Consider the following 23,254-nt stretch of genomic DNA (forward strand, 5'->3'; position numbering starts at 1 on the left):
CATGGAGTAAAATATCTATGCATCAAATATAAATTAACACTTCTCTAGACTCATGTTTATTAGTCCCCACCCCTCAACCTAACTCCTGGCCCTACTTGACTTAGTGCCATTCTCTAGTACAGCTAACAGACTTCCAAGTCTCCTCCTCACACACCATTTCTATTCCCACTTGGAATTCTTTCTTGCCCTGTCTGAGCTCTGAAACTCTGGCTTCAAGGCCAGGATCATGCCTTGATCAGGTACTTCTTTTATGGGCTCTGCAGATCATATCTACTCTTGTCTATTTGTTGTAGTCTTTGATCACATAGTGGTAGATCTCACAGTATTTAGGTGAAACTCTGACACCTATTTAGTAGGTGGAGCAGCCTATTTCTAGAATTGTAACTTTAAACCAGTTTCTCCAAGGCACTGTTTGCTATAACTGTTCCAGACAAAAGAAGCTCCCGATGAGCTTCTAATGGACACACACATTCATTACCTGTCCCATGAAATCTGTGAAGAAGAGCATGTTTGACAGGAAGGCAGTCCATCCAATGAGATGGCTGATGCAAAGGCAGCGGTAGTGGGAAGGCATGCTCACTAATGCTCTCAGAAGTGACTTCACTGACATTGCCTTCTGACCCTGGAAGAAGAACATAGATCTTCAGTGTAGGCGCCCAGCCAGCGGCAGAGGCAGAAACAGCTACACCACATCGGTGGCACTTGGGTATCATATGACATCACCCGTTGGTTTCCATGGGACAAACTCACTGATAATGTGCTGTTAACAATAAATGACTTAGCAGTCCCAGGCCTATAAATAACTTTCATAACCTAGGGGTGGATAGTTTTGGAATGGAGCTACACTGAGCCCAAGATATAAGAAACAGCTAACACTCTGTCTTTAAACCACACTCCTGTAAGAGGACAAAGCCCACAGTTCTAAACTATTCCTTAAATAATTATTATTATTTGATCACAGAAGCCTAGTTCAAGATGGAGTTCATGATCTCTTGTCTCAACGGTACCCATGCCGTTTTGTTTTGCTGCACGTAAGGAGGGATCTGGAAAACAAAATGAAGGTTACTAGTTAGTGGACCTTGAGGAAATTAAGAGGAAACTTACCTGGTGAACACTAGTTGAATCACAAAAGCTCTTAGAAAGCAGAGGGTGTTTTGTTCTGTTTTTCCAGCTGGGAGCAGAAGCAGATTTCTGAGAAACTTAAAGTATGAGGCTTACTGCCATTGCAAACAGCCGAAGCCATGTGGAAATGAGCTGAGAGCGGTCCTTTAAAGCTTAGAAAGGCTCCTGGACAATACTCTACAAGGAAACAGGAACCTAACCCTTACATCACAAGGAACTGACTTCACCAATGACCTGAATGAGCTTGAAGACAGGTTCAGTCCAGCTGAACCCCTGGATGAGAATACAGCACTGTTGAGATCATGATTGCAGGGATGAGCAGAGAAATGTGGAGCCACCAATACTTCAGACCTATAAAACTGTGAGATGATTGATGGATGTTGTTTTAAGTTGCTATCTGGTCCAGGAAACTAATCAACTCCCTTGTCCTTGGCTAGGTACCTGCTCTCAGGTCACTTCTCCAATAGCTTCCAGTGATAGACCTTTGTGTCGAGTTTAAAATGTGAACAGTGTAAAAACACACCTGAGGGATGAATAACAAATCTGAGGGATGAATACTCACCCCTCAAATTCCTCACTTTATATTTATTCATTAACATCAGAGGGTGCAATTTGTTGTTGTTGTTATATTTAGTTTCAGTATTATTATTATATTTGGTTTGAGAGAGCTAGAATTTTTAAACTATTGACAAATTTGAAACAGAAAAAGTCTTTAGCATCTTGTCATGTAAGAGAAGAGAGAAACTTTGCAACACTAAGCATTCAGTCTCCCTAAGGACAATGAAAATCTGAATGTCATTGGAGGTGGTTGTGGTTCTTCCTTCTCGGCTTTTTAAAAAACCCTGAGTCTTGACACAATGAGATTGAGACCTAATTAGTAGAGTTACCAGACAGTCTCCTCGGATTGTCCATTTTCACTATAATCACATAGTTTTATAACTCAAATTTATCTGATTTTTTTTTTTACTTCTTTGTTTTACTTCTTTCTTTACTTCTTTCTTCTTTGATTTAACGATTTTAGGCTCATTGCATAGTTGATGCTCTCAGTTTCATCATCCTTGTTTCTGTTTTATGTTTTGAGGAAGGATCTCATGTAGCTCAGGCTGCCCCTGAATTTGCCACACAAGTGAGGATGGGAAGACGATCTTGAACCTTCAGTCTTCTTGTCTTCACTTCCAGAGTGCTGGGATTTCAGACATGCACCATCACAGCCAGCTAACTTTATCCATCTTGCAGTATTTGACATTCAGAGGTGAATATACTAATCTTCTTACACTCAATTAGCATCAAAATACAGGCATTCTCTTCTCTTGCATTTAGGAAAAATATCAATACTCAGCATGCAGAATACAATGCCTAAATTAAAAGGTGATTGTAACAACTGTGTACAATTACTTCTTTTTCTTCATAGGGAAATGTAGATATTGCCCAGCAATGGCAGCTGATTTTCATGCTTTAAACTAAGTGCCTTCTCTGTATTTTTGTTTCTCCTTCCCCCAAAATTGCACAACCTGGAAAGTATACATTCTGCCTCACTCCAAATATTAATGTAGCCTTCTGGCTTCTACATAATTTCCAGCCTGATTCATTCATTGTTCATGTAATTTCTCCTTCCTTCCAAAAAGTAAATGTGAGCCTTCAAATTGAGCTTAGTATTTCTGTAAAAGCTGGGAATATAAATATTCAGTATTTTAAGTGGCAACAAAAATCAGCTGGCATCTTACCCCTGACTCATCAGTTCCCGGGGAAAAGCCCTTTCAATGGCTTTGAGCCCCCGGGGAATCATTTTACTGCACAGACTCTGAGCCATCATCAGCTGCTAAGTGATGGATTTGCAACTGAAGAAGATTCAGAATCCTCAGGAGGAAGAAACACAAAAGTATCCTCTGAAGAAGAAAATGCAAATGTTGAGAAGAGAAACTGTTTTGGCATTCAGGGATCGGGATGGGTTTTTATGGAATCCAGTTTGAACTTGTAAATGGATCAGGTCTCTTCCCTTTCAAAAGAACTCTAGTTCTAAATTGTGCAGCCGCCATCAGTTTGGAACCAGAGACTGTGAGAAAGTATGTCAACTTGGACCTTGGCTGTCATACTGGTCCTAATGTGCCTAGCTGGAGGCATCCCTACATGTGCATAGAGAAGTACCACATGCTTAGCTATGAGGCCATGGTGCCTTGTTCTGCTTATTATTTTTTTATAATTTATTTAATTTTATTTTTCATGTGCATTGGTGTGAGGGCACCAGAACTTGGAGTTACAGACAGTTGTGAGCTGCCATGTGGGCACTAGGAAATTGAACCGGGTCCTGTAGAAGAGCAGCCAGTGCTCTTAACCACTGAACCATCTCTCCAGCCCCTGCTTCCAATTCTTACTTTGTTTCTTTTACAATGCTTTTTTTTTTATAGCTTTGCACACTTTAGTCTATTTTTATTTGTTTCTGAGACAAGGTCTTACTTAGAGTAGCCCCTGTCTTTCCTGGAACTTATACAAACACCTGCATGGACTTGAACTTACAGAGCTCCAAAGTCCTCTGCCTCCTGTGTGCTGGGATTCAAGGCCTACCACCACACCTGGCCTAGTTTGTCTCTTACCCTGAACAACAAAAACCATTTAGATTCTAAATCATGTATGGTGATACATACTGCTATTGTTTGCTTTTCTTTTCTTCTTGTTATTCAACTGAAAAATATTGAGATGTGCTACTGAATGGAACAGGCTAGCTTTACAGGTTTCTTTATAAATTCTATACCCCATGTTAAACTAAATTCTCCCAGCACTTTTACAGAAGGCAGGAGGAGGAACAGATAAATTGAGACAAGACCCGTTGCAAAGGAATGTGAAAGTTCTCCTCCCCGCTGTGGAGGAGTATCCGGATCTGCAGTACAAGATAACGTTGCTTAGTAGCCGGTCCAGACATCACCAGTTCCCCAACCCAGATCAGGGCAGGACCAGATGGACTTGGCGCCTAAAATTAACCAATCATTTTAAAAGTCAACTACCCAATCTAGTGTCGCCAAGCTCGCAACCTCCGCGATTCCCGAGCTCCTTCCTTTAAAACCCTGAGACTTCTGTCTCTCCTGGCTGTTCCTCGCTGGTTTCTTTGGGGGGGGGGGGCAGACCCATCGTACGGTGGCTGAATTAAATACCTCATGCTATTGCATCGATGATGGTCTCCTGAGTTCTCTTCATCGCCCTCGGAAAGTTAGGGTCCCCTAGGGGGTTCCCCCTTGGGCCTAACATTACATCATGTTTTGAAGTGTATACATTATGGAATCACTAGATAGGACAAACAAATGCTTCATCTCCCACATTTCTCTCCACCCATCCATCCATCCACCCACCCATCCACCCATCCATCCATCCATCCATCCATCCATCCATCCATCCATCCATCCATTTCTATATTTGTATCTGTATCTATATTTATATCTATATTTCTCCCCAAACAAACAAAAACAAAAATCAAAACCAAGAAAAAGTAGGATTAAAAAAAATAAAAACAAAATGAAACAAAAGATACACAGATATCAGACAAACAGACAAAAACAACAAAACTCTGGGGTCCCTCATTTGCTTGCCCACTACTGAGCCGAGTCCCTTTTGGATAGTAACTGCTTGCCACAGTATAGTTTGCAAATTCATCCTCCCATTTGGCACGTTGCCTCTTCGCTCTGTTGATTGTTCCTTTGCTGCACAAGGATCTTTTAGTGTCATGCAATCCCATGTTTCCATACTCACTTTGTACTTTATAATAACTAAGAATCTCCATTCCTAGGTTAAGGTCACATAGCTTTCCCCGCCGTTTTCTTCTAGTTGTTTTATAGTTTGGGGATTATGTTTAAGTGTTTGATTCATTCTGTTTTTGCCAAAGATAAAACCTGAGGATTAATCCTTGGTTGTTTATTCTATCCCATTGATCTGTGTATTGGTTTTTGTGCCTGTACCATGCTCTGTTACTTACATAGCTTTAGAGTAAAATTAATTAATGCCTCTAGATTCGCTCCTTTTGTTCAACCTTTGGATAACTGTGGTTATCATGGTTTTATATAGATTTAAAGATTTTTTTCTACTTTTGTGAAAAGAAATTACTGGAATTTTGATAGGTATGGCATTGAATCTGTTGATTGCTTTGAGTGATATGGATATTTAATAATGTTAATTCTTCTAATTTCCATTTACTTGTACTTTCTACATCTTTGATCATTGATTTACAGTTTTTAATTACAAATATTGGCTCAGCTTAATCCTAAGTATTTTTGTAGCTATTACAAGTTGATTTTAGTTTTAGACAGTATCTAAAACTGTTTTGCTTTCTATTGCTGTGATAAAATGCCATGACCAAAAGCAACTTGGTATGTTGGCTACTTTTAAGTCAACTTGACACAGGCTGGAGTCATCCGAAAGAAGGGCATCCCAACTTGATTTGTAGACCAGGCTGGCTTGGAACTCACAGAGATCCACGTGCTTCTACCTCCCCAAGTGCTGGGATTACAGGCGTGCACCACCATGCCTGGCTCAATTTACTCAATTTAATCATTAAAAGATGTTGTATTTTGTCTAATGCTGTTTCCATGTTTCTTAAGATAATCATATGATGTTAGCCCTTTGCTATTAGTGTCATATCCTGTGCCACATTTATTGATTCATATATGGTAAACAATCTTTGAATTCTAGAAGAAGATCTCACTTGATTATGGTAAATAATCCTTTGATAGTGTTGCTGTTTTTGATTTGGTGGGATTTTATTGAGGATCTCTGCATCAGTGTTTACCAAGAATATGGGCCTGTGAATCTTTCATTTATTTTGCTGCCAAAGTGTATCTTTGGTATCATCACAATAATGATTTTACAGATGTATTTGGAAGTTTTCCCTCCTTTTGGATTTCTTTAAAAGACTTTGAAAAATATTGGCATTAGTTAGTTGCATACTTAGTAAACTTCAATAGAATTTTATTCATCTGTAAACACAGCGTGAGATATTTTCACATTTCTTTTAATCTTTTCTTTGATCCATTGGTTGCTTAGAGGAATGTTATTTAATTTCTATATATTTGTGAGTAATGTGAAGTTCCTTGTATTATTCACTTCTAGTTCTAAACTGCTCTAGTTGTAAACTGCTCCTCAATGTAATTTTTTTTTAATGAAAATATTTATTTGTGCACAGTCATAGACGTCACAGGCCAGCACAAAACAGACACAGTTACAATACGCTGACAGATGTTCATGTCTCCAAAGACACTAACAGGGGCAGTACACTGGGCTGGCGAACTTGGGCTAGAGACTCCCTGAGCCCATGGCACCCCCCTCCTGCACAGCAGAGACTGTGGAGCCAACTGGGTTTGCTCTAAAGGTTAGGAGCCTCCAAAGTGGCTCTGAGTGCTAGCGGAGTCAGGCTGTCTCACAGGTGTAGCCCATCATCCAGTTGGTCCAGGTTTGGAACACATGGGGGAAATTCTGACACGTTCTCTATCAGGAATTGGACAACCATGAAGGTAAGAGCACTCACAACGTCACCCATCCCGTCTCCTCCCTCAAGAGCTGTTCATGAAGAATTCACCTTCACTTACAAAAATACTGACATCACACCTACCATCATCCAGGAAATGGCCGTGGGTGTTTTCTGGGAATCACTCAAGCTTGAGCTTTGAGGGAATTTTGCTAAGAAGTAGGGTAAAACCATGCTGCACCTCACTGTCCGCCTTGCAGGGGTAGGTAGTCCCCCATAAGAGCAGGTGGAGGTGCCATCATCCTTATGTGACCTGGGCTGCTGTTCTGGGAGCCTCTCAGCTACACCCTCACAGAGGATCTGGTTCATGCCTGACATGAGGTGGCTGTGTCCTGGGGGGTGACAGGACACAATAGAGGACCCAGGGGCTTGGCATATCCTTTTAGTGTACCACGATGTAACTTTTTACTTTTGTTCTTTTTTCATACATCACATCCCGACAGCAGTGCCCCCTCCCTCCACTCTTCTCAGTCCTCCCGCTATCTCCCCTCTCCCCAGGTCTACCCCTCCTCCACTTTCCTCCAAAAGAAAAGGGCAGGCCTCCCAGGAATATCAACCAAACATGGCACAGCAAGTTACAATAAGAGTAGACAGCCTTCATATCTGGATGCAGCAATCCAGTAGGAAGAAAAGAGTACCAAAAAGCAGGCAAAAAAAAAAAAAGAAAAGAAAAGAAAACGAGTCAGAGCCATGCCCACTTCCACTGTTAGGAGTCCCACAAGAACACCAAGCTAACAACTATGACACGCCAAAACTATAACATAGAGAACCTAGCTCAGACCCATGTAGGCTCCGTGACTGTCATGTCAGTCTCTGTAATTAATTCCTAGGGAATATTTCCTGTTCTGTTCAATTGAAAAAAAAAAGGTGTGTTCTGATGCTGTTAGGTCCACGTGATCTAAAGTGTAGTTCAACTCCCAGATGTCCAGCATTGCAAGTGCTGCTGTGGTGCCTGGGACCACTCTCCTGCAGTGGACTTGGTTCTGTCAGGTTGGTCAGGCGTGGGTGCCCCTGCTGATGGATATTGCCAGGCTTTATCTTTTGGCGAATTGATCCCTTATCACTAGTGCCCTTCAACATCTTCTCGATTTACTTTTGTCGAGCTGGGGATCAACCCCAGGGCCTTGCTCTACCAGTGAGTCTATCCTTGGTTCTGATCTCATAGACTTGACTGGAAGTCTGTTTTATCTAAGCGTGGCCAAGGTGGAATTTCTACCACCTTCCTTCCCCCCCACACACACTAAGGGAAATTTTCGGTTTCACTCAGTGGTTTTGTTTTTACCCTAAGGTTTTCTATTACCCCTTTCTCTACCAGGAGCATTCTCCTCGAAATTTCCATTTCAAATCCTGACCATCATTCAAAGCACCAAGCTGGGGTGATGTTTTTTTAAAGCTATGAAGCTTTGCTCTATTTGCTTAAGAGCAATCTCTCCCTTTTTCAAAATCAGTCATACGTTTTTGCTACGAGAAACATTCCCATCATAGAAATGGGCCACTTTAGTCCCCTGCTGGTGGATGAGTGAGCTACCACATGCTGTCTCTCTAATTTTATCATCCATTCTTGACAACGGCTAAGCAAGATGTAAGGTTCTAGTACCAGCCTCTTCCCATGAGACTTGGAACTTACCAAGGGCCAGTTTGGCTGGAAAACCCCTTTGGCCTGGCTGAAACTCAAAGGACTCCAGAGCACTTGACAGACATCCTGCTCAACCCCTTTCTTTCCCCGGTGTTGGACTTTTTCCTTGATAGGAAGGTATCACTTCCTACTTCCCTTTGCCTTTCATGCTGCTTTACACAGTGAATCTGTGGGATAGGTGATCCTACTCAAACACCTGCTCTCTTTAGAAAATCTCAATGGATACATTGCTTTTATAGCATCTTTCATTTTGTGCCTTGTTGTGGAGGCATAAATGACTCATGCCCACTTACAATTTCCCGGGCATAGGAACTGGCTTATAAATTCCTAGGCATAGGTACTGGACATTAGTCAACACAGTGGTCTCAAAATACCTAGTATAATGCTGTGTACATACTCGGTATCCAGAGAAGTTTGTTAAATAAATAATAATCATTAAAAATATGCTTGTATACTTAATGTAAAGTCTTTAAAAAAAACACCTTTCTGTCTTTATATGAAGCTGACCTTATGGAGAGCTGTAGCTCACTGGGTTGTTTATATGACTTTAGACTAGATAACGCCCCTGTTTGTGCTTAGAGTACTCAGCATTCTCACAGGTTCAAAAGAACAATGCCTCAAGTGCCACCTTACTAGGCAGTGGGAACCACCGTGAGCGACTTGCATAGAATATCCCATGTGAACTTCATGTTATCCCTTGCTGGTGGATAGAATTACTTTCTCATTTTACAGAAATATAAATGCCTAAGGTCATACATTTTAAAAGGCAGTAGTACCAGAATTTGACACATGCTCTAAATCTTTAGGCTGTTCTAAAGCCATCCTGTCAGTTAGTTTTGGGGTGACTAATGCAGGTCGTCCAGATGCAAGCCTTTAACGTCTGTGTTAACAAGCGCATCTTTCATATTAGAGCCCCAAGAAGTGGGTATTTAAAGGCAGCTGACACACGACTGCAGCAACTGGATCCGTGTTGTCTCATCTGTCTTTTTATACCCAGGGAGAGGTTTATACTTGCTGTGCCTTGGACAGCAGTACCTGGCCCACGTGGCTTTGAGCTTTCAATGTGTGTCTAGTGCAACTAGTGAAATGAAGACTTAAGTTTGTTTCATCTTAATTAATTGTAAATTAAGCAGTTTTGTGGGATTAGTGGCTTCTATATTGGTCAAGATAATTCTAACCTCTCTAACCAGTTCCTCTGAACCTTCATCCATTTCTCTGGCAATTGATTGTTTGATGTTTTGTTGTTCTTTTGTTTTGTTTTTTAAGTTAAAGCTATTGATTTTTTTTTTTGCACAGCTCACTGAAAATGGAATAAAAGGATTATCCAACTGAGTCATGTTATACAAAATTTATATGTCTAATCCAGACATCAACTCAATGACATTATCATTTGGAGGAACAAAGGTATAGATTGTAATTCTTATCTAAGAGACTATTTTTCATTGCCAGAGGATGACTGGAGAGTTCTCGTATGGCCTAACCTTTTACACTTGACATCACCTTCTCTAATTTGATACTTTGAGACTCACTGAGGCACAAAATTCTCATTCCAAAGGCTAATGTCTAATTGAGGTTTTGAAGATTCAAACAGACTATACACATCAGACAAGCAGACAAACCAATTTTTCACAAAGAAGAAAGCGAAGAAGCAAGAACATTTCCCCTTACATGGAGAGAAAGAGAAAAGAATTCGCACCATTACCTGTCCAGGAGTTTTTTTGTTTTTCCCTCCCTGCACTGCCAGCTCTGAGTATGCATCGCCATTTTTAACTTTCTCAATAGAACCATATTCTTGCATCCCATCCGCCGATGGTGATGAGCCCTGAGGGCCTTGCTGTGAGGAAGTGTCTTCTATAGCATCTCTGAGCTGGGCTTCAGGGATACTACACAGATGGGTGATGATGCACAAGGTTAGCACCAGGGCAGAGAAGAAGAACATGACCTGGAACTCGGTGCCCAGCAGCCTTCCCAGCTCCAGATGCATCCAGTCTATGGCACCCAAAAGGTAGCCAAGGGCACCTCCAATACCTAGAAAGCAAAACCAGACAGACAGATGAATTAGCATAGGCAGCCAATCGTGTTTGTTTCCCACCTGGCACAGATCTTCCCCTTCTGTGGAAAAGCTCTCTGAGGATCTTGGTAATAATGAGGAGGCGATTCAGCAAGAGGCTAAGATGCCTGCAACCAGACAGTGTGGGTTCAAGTCCCAGCTCTGGTATTTACTTGCTGCGACCTTGGTCCTGATCACTTATTAGGAGGGAATAATGAAGAATAACCTACCAGGAAGGTCATGATTTGGAAATGAAAAGTACTCGGCAGAGCAGTGGATACAGAGCAAACACTTAGTAAATTACACTAACACATGATGGGGACAGTGAGGAGCCTAGCAAATGCCAGGGTGGGAAGGTGTCACTCAACCTATGTACTTTCCCTCCCAAACCTTTGCTTTTTATATCACTAAAACTTGGATACCACCCTTTAGAAATGAAGTAACTATCATTCCAATACGATTAAGGCCAATTTCACTCTGTCGTGTGGCAAGATCATTCGCAGAGAAGCAATTAAACTAAGTTTGCATTTGAGGACTCAGATCCATTCAGATATAAAATATGATCTAGTGTTGTCCTTTGCTGTGTGTTACCTTTGCGGCGGGCTAGAAAATTTTCAGTTAAGCCGGTGTCAGATTCATAAAATTGTTCTTATTTAACCAAATAATTGCAGATAGTATGCAAACTGTATTTGCCCAAGACTGCACATGCCCTGAAATTGGAAGTTTTGTTCCTGCTGGAAGTTTCTAATTTGTATTAGTTTGCCTAATCCAGTAATAGTTTATGCAAAAGCATCCACTGTAATTGTCTCATCATTTTTCTAGAAATGGCTTCTCCATTTTGGTACAGAAAATGGCTTACTAACCGAGTTCAGAAACTTCCCATTTTCAGACTCATAAAATATGACTCCTTGGACCTCCGCTTTCAGTGGATTTGGAGAGGGGAATGGGAGGAGATGAGGGAGGGAAGGTGGGGTTGGGAGGGAATGAGGAAGAGGTCTACATCTGGGATACAAAGTGAATAAACTAATTAATACAAAAAAATAAAATTTTAATTTAAAAAACTGACTCCTTTTTCTTTTCTTGACTAAGGATTAGAGACGAAGTGTATTTTCAGCTCATCTGGTTCTTAAGCTATTTGTGAACACCTACAGTTAATTCAAGTCTACAAAACTAGTATTTCTAACTCTAATAAGGTCCTATGTAAAATGCTCCAGCGCCTCCTAGTGGTGAGAAAGAAGAATGGAGTACAGATGCTGGGGATTATGTGCTGTACCCTGAACTCTCATGCTCTTAGCAGCTGCGATCGTGACTACTGAGAAGCCAATGGTTGCATTGTGCATCTGTATCGCACTTCACCTCAGAGAACCAAACCTCTTCCAGAACCACCTTGAGAATATACCCTTTGTTCTTCCCAAATGCAGAGATGCACTTTACAAGGCTCCTCAAGAACCATGGAAAGACACAATGCAGAAGCCAACTCTATAATGCCTGGTTGTCACATTTGATAGCATTTCCCTTCTTCTCCATGGCATTACTTTCCAAATAAGCAGTGTGTCCAGATTCTTGGGGCTCGACTCTTACAGGAATCCAAATTAAGACAGACACCACATCTTTAGTTAACCGTTGGTTTGTTGAGTTTTACTCCTCCTCTACATCTAGTCAGGTGGCCTTGAGTTAGTCACTTTATTTCCTAGCAACACAACTTAACCATTGTGAAAACTGAGGATGTGAAAATAAAATATTCATCACACCAACCTTTTCTGTGCCTGTTCCATATTTTATAGTGTTCAAAGCACTGGTTGTAGAGCAATGAAAAGGAAAGATGTGTACCAGTTGGGGGTGAAGAAGCAGGCAAAAAGAAACACACAAATGAATGAATCAATGATCTGAGATCATGTGTGAGCACCAGCTCTGTGATCAGAGAGGAAGGCAGAGGAGGCCGTTGTCGTCCATTCTTCCAACACAGAAAAGAGTAAAGAAAAGCTCTCTCCCGGGGACACTGTGTTAAGTGACAAAGACAAGCATGAAAGGCATATAAAGTGAATGGAACTGAAAAGAAATTGGGCTCATGGGAGTAGAGCATATAGTAGACATCAACAGAGGACAGGAGGGACAGAGGGAAGTTTGGTTATTCCAGTTAGATCAAAAGAATTAGGTCTAATAGTCTATAGAACATCAGGTACAGCAATTTGTTGTGTGCCTCAGAGTAATCAAAGAAGAGTTTGGGGGTTCTCAACATACTGAAACAACAATCCCTGGGAAGGGCACAACGCCAATACCCCCGATTTGATCACTGTGCTCTGTACGTATGTACAGAAGACATTATCACATGGAATCCTGTATGTATGGATCATACATGCTGAGTTTGAACCAAAATAATTAAAGTAAAGTGAGGAAATGTCCTTGAGTTCTGCTGTGTCTTGTCCTTTCCAAGGTGCCTGAGGGAGGAGATGTGAAAGTTTCCCACAGGCACAAACTTCAAAGGGAAGCCAGCTGATGAAACAAAACTGCCCATCTAACAATTGTTCACGAATGAGAAAAAAGTTAAAATAGCCCCAAACACAAAGGGTGGTTCTTTAGTTTGGTTATAGGGGCTCTATCTGAAACTTCATTTTCAATTCTCTTCTGAGTCTTTAATTATTTGCCAGACAGAGCATTTTATTCTTACATATTAGCATTTTGGGGCATACTTTGAAGTAATTTTTTGAAGTTGAAAGAAGCCAAGCCTAATTCCCTTCCCCATCTTCCTCTGAAGGAATGCAGTTTCTCCTTGAAGTATTCATTACAGATACAACTTTTGCAGATGGTGGGAAAGAGAAATCAAGTGAGCTTACAAGTCTGGCGTTTGACCCTTTGGACATCTTGTCATTCTATCAATGGGACTTTTTGCCAATGTGTTTGCAACTAACATCATAGACTGGGGTGGGAAACAAAGTTCAGATATCCTGAGCCTGCACTGCAACTGAGGGGAGCAGGACTTCCCAATGTGCCTGATTCAAGTTTGCCACCAGCAGTAGATTCCACTGCCCAGGGAAGTGTAATCTGGAGTTTAGTTCAGCACAAATATACTGGGTTAGGAACTTTCAACATCAAAGGGAAATTTCTAACTAATGGGCATGGCTGTGTTGGTCCACTGGGCTCCACAGGCTCAGCTGCTCTCCACAGTGACAGATGTGTATATTGAATGTCCGTCAAACCCAGCATGGCTCCTGCTAAACCAGGGCTGGAGAGATGATGCAGTTACATTTTAGTGGAAGAGGCAAAAGGTGGAATAAAATAGCTCCCCAGGGGCCGGTGGAAAATTTTCTTTAACATATAAACACACACACACACACACACACACACACACACACACACACACACACACTCCAGAAGCATGCTGGCAAATACTCACAATGACCTAATTTCACTCAATGAGAAACAAATAAATGTCTATGGGGAGTAGAAAGCTCTTGCTTTCCTCATATAAAAAGATGATGTAGGCTTTTTTCCCTTCCTCCTTCCTTGACTCTCTTGTCTTATAAGAAACACGATGGAACTATGGCAACCATTATGTATCCAAGAGGCAACACACCAGTAAAGTAACCAAATAAAGGTTAACTTGATGCTGACATGGACTGCTGGCCAAAAGCCAGCATGTATCCATGCTGCTGAATTCTTGTTATTTAAGAAAAATAAACCACTATTGTCATTTAAGCCTCTGTCCTGTGAGTGTTGTCAGGGCCAGCTCCTTTCCTAAGCTATGCATTCCTTGAGCACCTGCCACAGGAGAATGGGAAGGGTCAGGCATGGATAAAATGCTCCAACAGGATTGCAAGTAGCTCACTAATATGACCAGAATGCTGATTGTCAATCCAGCACATCACCCTCAGCTTCTCACTCCTTTACACACGCATTTGCTGTGGATAGCTCCTTCTTTCATGAAATGTATGGTGGCTAGAAATGTCCTAAAATAGGAGGTAGAAAATCCTCAAAGACCAAGAAAGCGATTATATGAAAACTGCCCTTTGAGAATGGTCTTTTAAACTGAGAAGTTTTAGGGAGTTTTAGGCCTCATAGATGGCCTGAACTTTTCCTTGCAACCAACTGCCCTTCCCACCAAAACCAAAAGCTGCATGTACTTTAGGAGACTCTAAAAAAAGTATTACGCAGAAGGACCTGAGAGCTACAGGAATGAGAGACAATACTTGTGGTCTTTAGACCATAAACATAGCAAAATAAGACATAGAAAATACTCTTTTATGTTCTTTTGAACATAAGAACTTTTGTACTCTTATGTTTATTCAAAAATTCTAGACTATCTCCAGTATGGTGAGAAGGAAAGTGAAAAGGGACTGAGGAAGAATAAAAGGAGGGGAAAGTAGGCATGTTCAATCAACAGGCAGCCTTTTCCTAGAAGGGAAGCTAGGCTCAGTGTTAATGAGAGGAAAGTTAAAATGCTGCTTTATGAGCTAGAGTAGACCTGTCCTCAAGTTCATGTGTTGATATCCGAACTCCTAGTGACTGTATTTGTATAGAAACTGTAAGGAGGCGCTTACAGTTAAAGGAGGCTGGGAGAAACCCTAGTCTAACAGAACTGACTTCCCTAGACAGGAAGACACCCCAGGGGGGCAGTGAGAGTGAGGTGTAAGGCACACATGGGCAGAGATGAGATCATGTGAGCACACAAAGAGACACAAGAAGACAGATGTCTGAGAGTCAGGAAGGGAGGCTTTCTTAGAGCCCATCCCTGTCAACACTTTGACCTTGGATTGCCTTCCTCCATAGCTGTGAGGATTATCTTTCTGTTCTTCAAGCCAGCCAGGCTGCAGCAGTCGCATGGCCGAACAGGCTACCCAGAGAACCGTCAGGGGTTGTTCACTGAGGGCTGTGTAAATGGTGAGGCACAGCCCACATCTCCCTGTCGAGAAATCCACCCAACAGAACCCCTTGCTATCCAGCCACTCAAGAAACTTTCTCACTTTGATTATTTTTTATTATTATTTTGATTATTTTTGTGGATTGAGTCCAAAGTCAAGTTAGAAATTAAGTCTAATTGCAATTAAAAAAAAAGAGTAAGGGACCTTCTCTCTAGGAGGGTGAGAATTTCAAAGCACTTATCTATTTTCGAAGGGACGCTGTGAGTGAGACAAGACCTTCAACCTGGAGGAGAAAAGGGGGGAGGGTCTGGGAGGAGCTGGAGAAGGGAAATGAGTATAATCAAAATATAGTACTTGAAATTCTCAAAGAGGAAATAAAAACATGATTAAAAGTTAAAAAAAGGGAAGAAGAAGAGGGCAGTTCCCTCCTGCATTATTATGTTAGTATTTATTTTGAGCAGATGCGATGTGACCATTGATGCTCAGAGAGCCAGGGAACAATGAATGAAGCACGCCTGATGTCTGCACTGGAAACAGAGTTACTCAGAGCACAGAGAATGTGGAGGGAATCAGTGGGAAATAAGGCCTGAGGTACAGGTGAAAATAGCTTGTGGGTTAATGAGGTGGAGTGATAGCTGAGTGATTAAGAGCTCCTGCTGTGGTTAACAACAAGAGTAAAACTTCTACCTCACTAGACATCCTGGCAAGGGAATGGGGTTGCTGAGCAGTAAGAGCAAAGATGAGGCAGGAATTTCCTCAAACTCTGACTTTATCTGCAGCATTTATACCTCCAGAAACACGGAGGCCAAGGGCCACTGACAGAGAGGGCAGCCCTTCTGCCCTCCCGAAAATGGGTGGGAACAGCTTGCTGCACCAGGACAGCCTTATCCCTTCCTGGTTTCACTACTCAGGTATTTGCCAAAACAACAAAGCTAGACACAGTGGCTTCCACACGCGGGAACTAATCTTGGCTTAGGAGGTAGAGCCCTACATGGCTGTGGAAGGGGATAGGATTCCTCAAAATGTAAGTACACGTAAAAACGATATAATAAAGTGGCCTGGTAGAGTCCTGATGCTAGACATAAAAATCCCCCTGGCTTGGGACCCTGCCTTCACTTTTCATGTTACCTGGATCTAGCTCCTGCCTGGTGTGCTACCAAGCACTGCTTAGGAAACAGCCCAGTGGCAATTAAGGGAGGCTGACAACAGCCCCCTAGGAATGGAGAGAGCCCTCTAAGCCCACCCAACATGACATTTATAAGGGAGCAGGGTGATTTCTCTATATAATGAAGAACTCTTGAAGAGGGTGGGGTCTTGTTTGTTTGCTTCAGTTCTAGTTTTGGTTTTAAATGTATTTCTTAGGATATATGCCACATCATCTGGGTCCTTATCAAATAAGAGGCAAATCCCTGGGCCCCATCTGAGATACACTGAATCAGCGGAACTAGAGGAAGAGCCCAGAAACATGCATTTTTAACCATCCTTAAGCAAGTCTAATGACGCATGACGGATGCCTGAGGGTCACTGCTTTAAAGGGCAGGTTTGGTGCACAGGGCTCCTTTATGCTTCAGCTGGACACATTTCCACAGCGTCCTAAAGAAGCCTTTTATGTAAACTTCCTTTTCAAGAATTCTGCAGCCCCGGTCATGAGCTTACTTTGTTCAGAGAAATGAACTGAGACAGGCCCCAGCACGTGATCGGGGCTTCCGATCAACTGATCCATTCATCCACAGGATTCCAAGCACAGAGACACTTCATGTCTTCCACTGACATTTCTCCCCGTTTGCAAAGCTGAAGGAGAGACTTTCTGGAACATTCCCTACCTGTGAAGAGGGCATGGTAGTGGAGGCCCTTCTCCTTGTCCTGGTGGGAGCAGACATCAAATAAGTAGGCTTTGATGGGCCCATCAATGAAGTCAGCAGAAAAATCGAAGAGAACCACACCTATCATGGTGAGGCTGACAGCCCAAACCTGCTTCTTCCTGGGGTTAGCAACCAAAGCTAAAAGAGAAACAAACATTGGTCTTCTCAACCATGTTTAAAACAATCCACTTTTTTTGTTTGTTTGTTTGTTTGTTTGTTTTGTTTTTTTATTTCACTTAAACTGTTATCAAATCACTTCTTTGGGGCTCTGTAGTTTTGGTTTTACATCTTTAAAAAAAAGGCTCTTTTTTTCATGTTTAAGAAAGTATGCAATTGAAAGCCTAGGAAAGACAAATCTATAGACAAAAAGTAAATTAGTGATTGCCTAGTGCCTGGAAAAAACGGGAAGTGACTTTCAGGGTGTAGTGGGTTTCTTTAGGGAAGGGGATGAAAATATTCTGAAAGTTCAGGATGGTGATGGCTGCTCAATCTTATGACTATTCTAAAAAGCACTGGGTTATAAACTATCTGAATAGTCTGGGGTTTTAATGACATCTCTTTAAATTAAAGATAATAATGGTATGAAATAAACTGAAGAAAAATTTTCACATCCCAGCTACAGCTACACTACCAGGCATCTCGTTATGTATGTGCAGACCCATGGTTGTGCAGAAGTACCCAAACAGAAGCTTCCGAACCTCTGGAGTACTTGACAGCCATCTGAAAGGTCCTATCAAAACACAGATTGCTGGCCCTATTTCCCAAGACTCTGGCTTGACAGGTGTAAAGGGGTGAGTGTGAGAATTTGTCACTCTGTAGCCCCTTGGTACACACTTTTGAATGACCTAGACAAATGAAAACCATGTCTCTTCTCAACCAACTCTGGCAAGTTCTTTTGGCTTATCAAGAAAGCCTCTGTAATACTCTGTAACGCTTAAGTAGGATCCATTCTATCCATATGCTCTATTCATCTACCCAGTCCTCTGAGAATGATATACATTGTTTTCCTTACTTAAAGTTTCTTTTGTTAAACTAACACTAGTGTATAATATATGGATGTGTTTGAAACATTCCAATATGAAAGTGAAAATCAAACCCATCCTCTTTTTCTTTCCCTCAAGTATTTGTCTTACTTTTCCTTTTTGCACCCTCCATTTATATTTGTATATCCTTCTGAATATCAACAAATGGTACCTGCCTGTCCTGTGTCATAATCACTCATTCTACCAGCATAAACAGTCTGAAAATATGTGTCCCTTCATGATCTCTTTTTCAATATACTGCCACCACGTACTTAGGAGTTAGTAGCAGATGTGTAGCTAGAAATATTGCTCTCACACCAAATTTGTTGTTCAGAACTTGCAATGTAAAAATGCCCCCCAGAGCTGACAGGCCTGTGCCATGTGCCAACTAAAATGTTAAACAGCTAGAATTAACTCTCATTTGCACCCAGAAGGTGATTTGTTACAAATGGTTATAGCTGGACAATTTGACAAAGTATTCCATGAGGCATAATAGGCTCAAAAATCCTTCAACTGATAAATAAGTAAAAAATAATTTAACAATATAATTTGATGAAATAGATTAAAACATTCAATCCCATTTAAAGACCTTACAATAGTGAAAGACAAGGTAGTAATGTTTCTAACAGCAAAGGCTCCTCAACCTCAGGTTTGGGGTTATTCAACGGTGGGAGGAAGTTCACTGCTAGAAGAGTTGGTCACCTCTAGCCAGTTTCTAAAAGGCATTTAAAAATACTGATGACAGCCGAGTGCACACCTGTAATCCCAGCACTCGGGGAGACAGAGGCAGGTGGATCTCTGTGAATTCGAGGCCAGCTGGGTCTACAAAGCAAGTCCAGGCTACACAGAGAAACCCTGTCTCAGAAACAACAACAACAGCAAAAAAAAAATCCTGATGACATTTTAACCCAATGGCTAACTAACTGTTAGATCTGTGCAACCCACTTACCAGATACAGCAGCGTCTCCATTGAGGTAGAGAGCCATTCCCAAGAGCATCATGATTCCCAGCGTCAGGATGTAGGGTCTCCGGCGGCCCCACCGGGCCCTGCAGTGATCACTGACTGATCCCACCACAGGCTGCAGCAGGAATCCCAAGATGGGGCTGAGGAGCCACACTATGCTGTACAGGCTCTTTGGCAGGCCCACGCTGAGCAGAACTGGAGTCACGTAAGCTGCCTCCACCGCATAGCAAAACTCTCGGCCAAACATGGCCATGCTGTGCATGACGAGTCTTCCCGTGGATCTCCTGGGCTGCTCCACAGAGCCAAAGGGGCAGTTCTCAGCTAAGGATTGATAGGTATGGGTGTCATTCTGCCCATTGCTGACGCTCATGACCACGGAGAGAATAACCTTCCTGCGTGCTCCTCAGATCTGTGCTCCAAACTGGGTCTGACATGGAGCCTGTCTGAGCAACCGGCAGAGATAGGAAGACTGGAGGAGGGGCTGAAATTCTTTCATGCCTCCAAGATCACAAGTTATTACGAGAAGCAAAGGGGGTGTTGGCACTTGGAAGCATGACAGAGATTAGCTGTTGGTAGCCCTCTGGGTCCTTAAAATGCTAGTGTTTTTCTAAAGATCTTCCTTCACACAGCTCTCTCTCTCTCTCTTTCTCTCTCTCTCCACACACACAATTGTACAAACATCACTTTCATAGTTTTAAAATCATGATGTCTCTTTATACAGGGACTAAATAAAAATGTAAATAACCTAATAATTTCTATAAACTTCTTTCTATAGATCTGGGTATTCCCTTTTCCTGAATTCACATTTTCTACATAGAGCTTAAGAGACAAATTCGCTTTGTGGAGAACCTCACCCTTCACCCAAATCACTAGCTGTCACATAACTCCCTGAACTTTTCTCTCTTTGCACTTAATACATTTTCAGATGAGATAGTTCTGAGAATTTTATATCCTTTGTTAATTAGCCGTGATGTTCAGGACAGAGATGACGTTGATTTTGCTCATTATGGCATCCCCAACTTCTAGCCTGGCATCTCTTAGGTCCCCTCAAAACATCTGCTAGTAAATACAAGTTGAATGAATGGAGTATATACAGTCCGTTTTGTACCAGTCAGTACCTACTTTGCTTGCTCTTGCGGAACTATGTTTCCCAGTCCCCCTTGCTCTTTGGCTTCTAGCTATTTATGGCCAACAGGAAACTTAGGTGAAAAGCCAGAGGTGAAAGAGAAAAAGAGTATGTCCCAATTTTTTCGTCCCTTGATATTTTTGGCATTGACTTCATATCCACCATGAACCTCCCCTCTACGAGCCACACTGGAATGCTGGGTCTTCCTAGCTTCTCGGAGCGATTGTTCCTGCAGTCCTGGCTGTGATCCTGGCTCCTTGATTCTGCTCATATCTGGATGGCCTCACTGTATCTGCCTTTTATTGTCAATGTCATCGTCTAATTACATTTATTCTGTTTTAAAGACTTCAGTTGGGTCACATTTTCTTTACTGGATTAGTAAAAATCCTTGGCAGGATTTTGTCTTAGACAAAACGCCTTAAAAATGGAGTCACTCCAGCCAAGGACCATGCATGGAAATAACCTAGAACCTCTGCATAAGTGTAGCCCATGGCAGCCCAGTCTCCAAGTAAGTTTCCTAGTAAGGGGAACAGGGACTGTCTCTGACATAAACTCAGTGGCTGGCTCTTTGATCACCTCCCCCTGAGGGAAGAGCAGCCATACCAAGCCACAGAGGAAGACAATGCAGCCAGTCCTGATGAGACCTGATAGGTTAGGGTCAGATGGAAGGGGAGGAGGACATCCCCTATCAGTGGACTTGGGGAGGGGCATGGGAAGAAAAGAGGGAGGGAAGGTGGAATTGGGAGGGAATGAGGGAAGCAGGCTACAGCTGGGATAAAAAGTGAATAAACTGTAATTAATATAAAATAAAAATAATAATTAAAAAAATGGACTCAGAATCTTAAAGCTTAAATTCTTGGTGTGCCTGTTTTCTGCACTTCCATAGGCAAATCCTAGTTTGACATGTCTCAAATTGTGTGTCAAAGCACCTAACTTTTACACAGAACTCACTGGGATAGCCCTGAACAATTAAATTTTGAAACCAAATAAACAGTGAAACTTGAAAGTTTGGCAGCAAATTTGAGGTAGTTCAAACTTTCAAGGTAAGATTACACTATAATCCTTTCAATTTCATTTTTGTGAAGCTAAGTTTTCATATTTCCTTCAGGCACTGGGTTAGAGACAGATTGTTTAGTGGAAAATCAACAAGGAACAGAAGATGAAGAAAACAATGTCTAGCCTGATTCCTAGGCAGGGGAAGCTATGTAGTAATGGACACTAGCAATTAACAAATTACAATAAAGAAAAATTAAAATGTTTTCTTTTCATCGATGCACATTGTGGTTTTTAAACAGCTAATGAGTTCTTAAGGTATGCTATTTAAGTTTCTTGGACCTAACTATTTAGAGCTTGAGGGGCTACAGTTTGTTTTTGGTCAACAGGTACTACAAAGATTTCTGGGACATTAAGAAGTGAACTAAGAAAGCTAAGGACCTTTTGTCTCTGTTTTTGTCATCTGCAAAATGAGGAAAGCTCCTGTACTGTCTTCCTTGGGCCTGTGGAAGAGCAACTGCCACACTGGATATGATGCCCTTTATTATATTGTCTGCCTACCCAACATCCAATCCCAATCTTGATGGAACTTGGGTTAGATCCCAGAATTGCATGTCCCTCCCACCTAAATGTGTCAGGAAACTTATATCTATCATGCCAGCCAGAAAAACTGAGGGGTGTTATCTAAGGAGTATCTTACTATCGCTACTAAACATTGGTGTAATATCAGCAATGACTTCATTCAGTGCAGAGACACAGGACAAAGTTAATTGGGGATCCTGAGAAGTGTGCCACCATGCTCCCTTCCAGAACTTACTACCAACCTAAGGCTGAACTTACTACCAGCCTTAGGTTAGAAACCTAAGAAAATGGAAAATTGCAGGGAAATGGGGCCAGAGGTGTTCTGAGCAGCCAACCCTAAAACTCCTTATCCCTCTGTACTCGGGGCTATAAGTCAGAGCATATTCTTAAAAAAAAAAAAAAAAAAAAAAAAAAAACATATATATATATATATGTTTCTTGAAGCAGAAAGCATCCTGACTCATGCAGGGGAAGAATTTTGTGGATGATAAAATGCAACACCAGTGTCCCTGAAACCTGGGATGTATCTAGGAGGATGGATACAGATAAGTGATGTGGGTGTTTCACCTGCTCCTGTGATTTGTTCTTATAATTTGTGGCATCCCATCACTTCCCAGATGGCACCATCAATAGAGTGAAGATATGTATTGAATAGTATATTCAAAACTGTAACTCCTTATCCCTTGGATTTTCCTATCTTCAGTTGCCTGCTTCTTTCCCATCTTTCTCAAAGCTCATGCTGTCTTCCTTTTTTTTATTATTTTTTTCTTTATTAATTACACTTTATTTACTTTGTATCCCCCCTGTGGTTCCCTCCCTCCTCCCGTCCCAATCCCTCCCTTCCTCCACCCTCTGCATGCATGCCCCTTCCCAAGTCCACTGATAGGGGAGTACTTCTTTTCCTTCCTTCTGATCCTAGTCAATTAGGTCTCATCAGGAGTGGCTGCATTGTCTTCTTTTGTGGCCTGTTAATGCTGCTTTCCCCTCAGGGGGAGGTAATTAAAGAGCAGGCCAATCAGTTCATGTCAGAGACAGTCCCTGTTCCTATTACAATGGAACCCACTTGGATACTGAACTGCCATGGGCTACATCTGTGCAGGGGTCTTAGGCTATCTCCATGCATAGTCCTTGGTTGGAATAGCAGTCTCAGGAAAGACCTCTGTGCTCAGATTTTTTGGTTCTGTTGCTCTCCTGTCCTCTCAAGATCTTACTGTTTCCCACTTCTTTCCTAAGATTCCCTGCACTCTGCCCAAAGGTTGTCCATAAGTCTCAGCATCTGCATTGATAGTCTGCAGGGCAGATCTTTTCAGAGGTCCTCTGTGTCAGGCTCCTGACTTGTTCCCTCTTTTCTCCTTCTTCTGATGTCCAGCCTCTTTGCTTTTCTGGATAGGAATTGAGCATTTTAGCAAGAGTCCATGCTGTCTTCCTTTCTGACCTCAGACTTACATCTAAATCTTTAGTTTGTCATAAAAATTATTTTTTTAAAAAAAGGAGAAAGTAAAAAAATTTCTGCACATAGTCTGAAATCTCCA

General features: G+C 41.8%; 1 protein-coding gene across 1 annotated transcript in view; it reads right to left on the reverse strand.

The window, feature by feature from the left end:
* Nucleotides 1–19,391, reverse strand: part of Slc45a2 (solute carrier family 45 member 2) — a 28,134-nt gene extending 8,743 nt beyond the window's left edge. Inside the window, exons 1-4 of the mRNA XM_055601148.1 lie at nucleotides 19,007–19,391; nucleotides 16,997–17,173; nucleotides 9,967–10,292; nucleotides 479–622 (exon numbers count right to left, since the gene is read on the reverse strand). Of these exons, the coding sequence (XP_055457123.1) occupies nucleotides 479–622; nucleotides 9,967–10,292; nucleotides 16,997–17,173; nucleotides 19,007–19,391 (1,032 nt within the window). The remainder of the gene's footprint in view (nucleotides 1–478; nucleotides 623–9,966; nucleotides 10,293–16,996; nucleotides 17,174–19,006) is intronic.
* Nucleotides 19,392–23,254: the final 3,863 nt, after the last annotated feature.

This window comes from Psammomys obesus, unplaced genomic scaffold, assembly GCF_907164565.1.
Source record: "Psammomys obesus unplaced genomic scaffold, mPsaObe1.curated_primary_1811, whole genome shotgun sequence".
Lineage (NCBI taxonomy): Eukaryota > Metazoa > Chordata > Mammalia > Rodentia > Muridae > Psammomys > Psammomys obesus.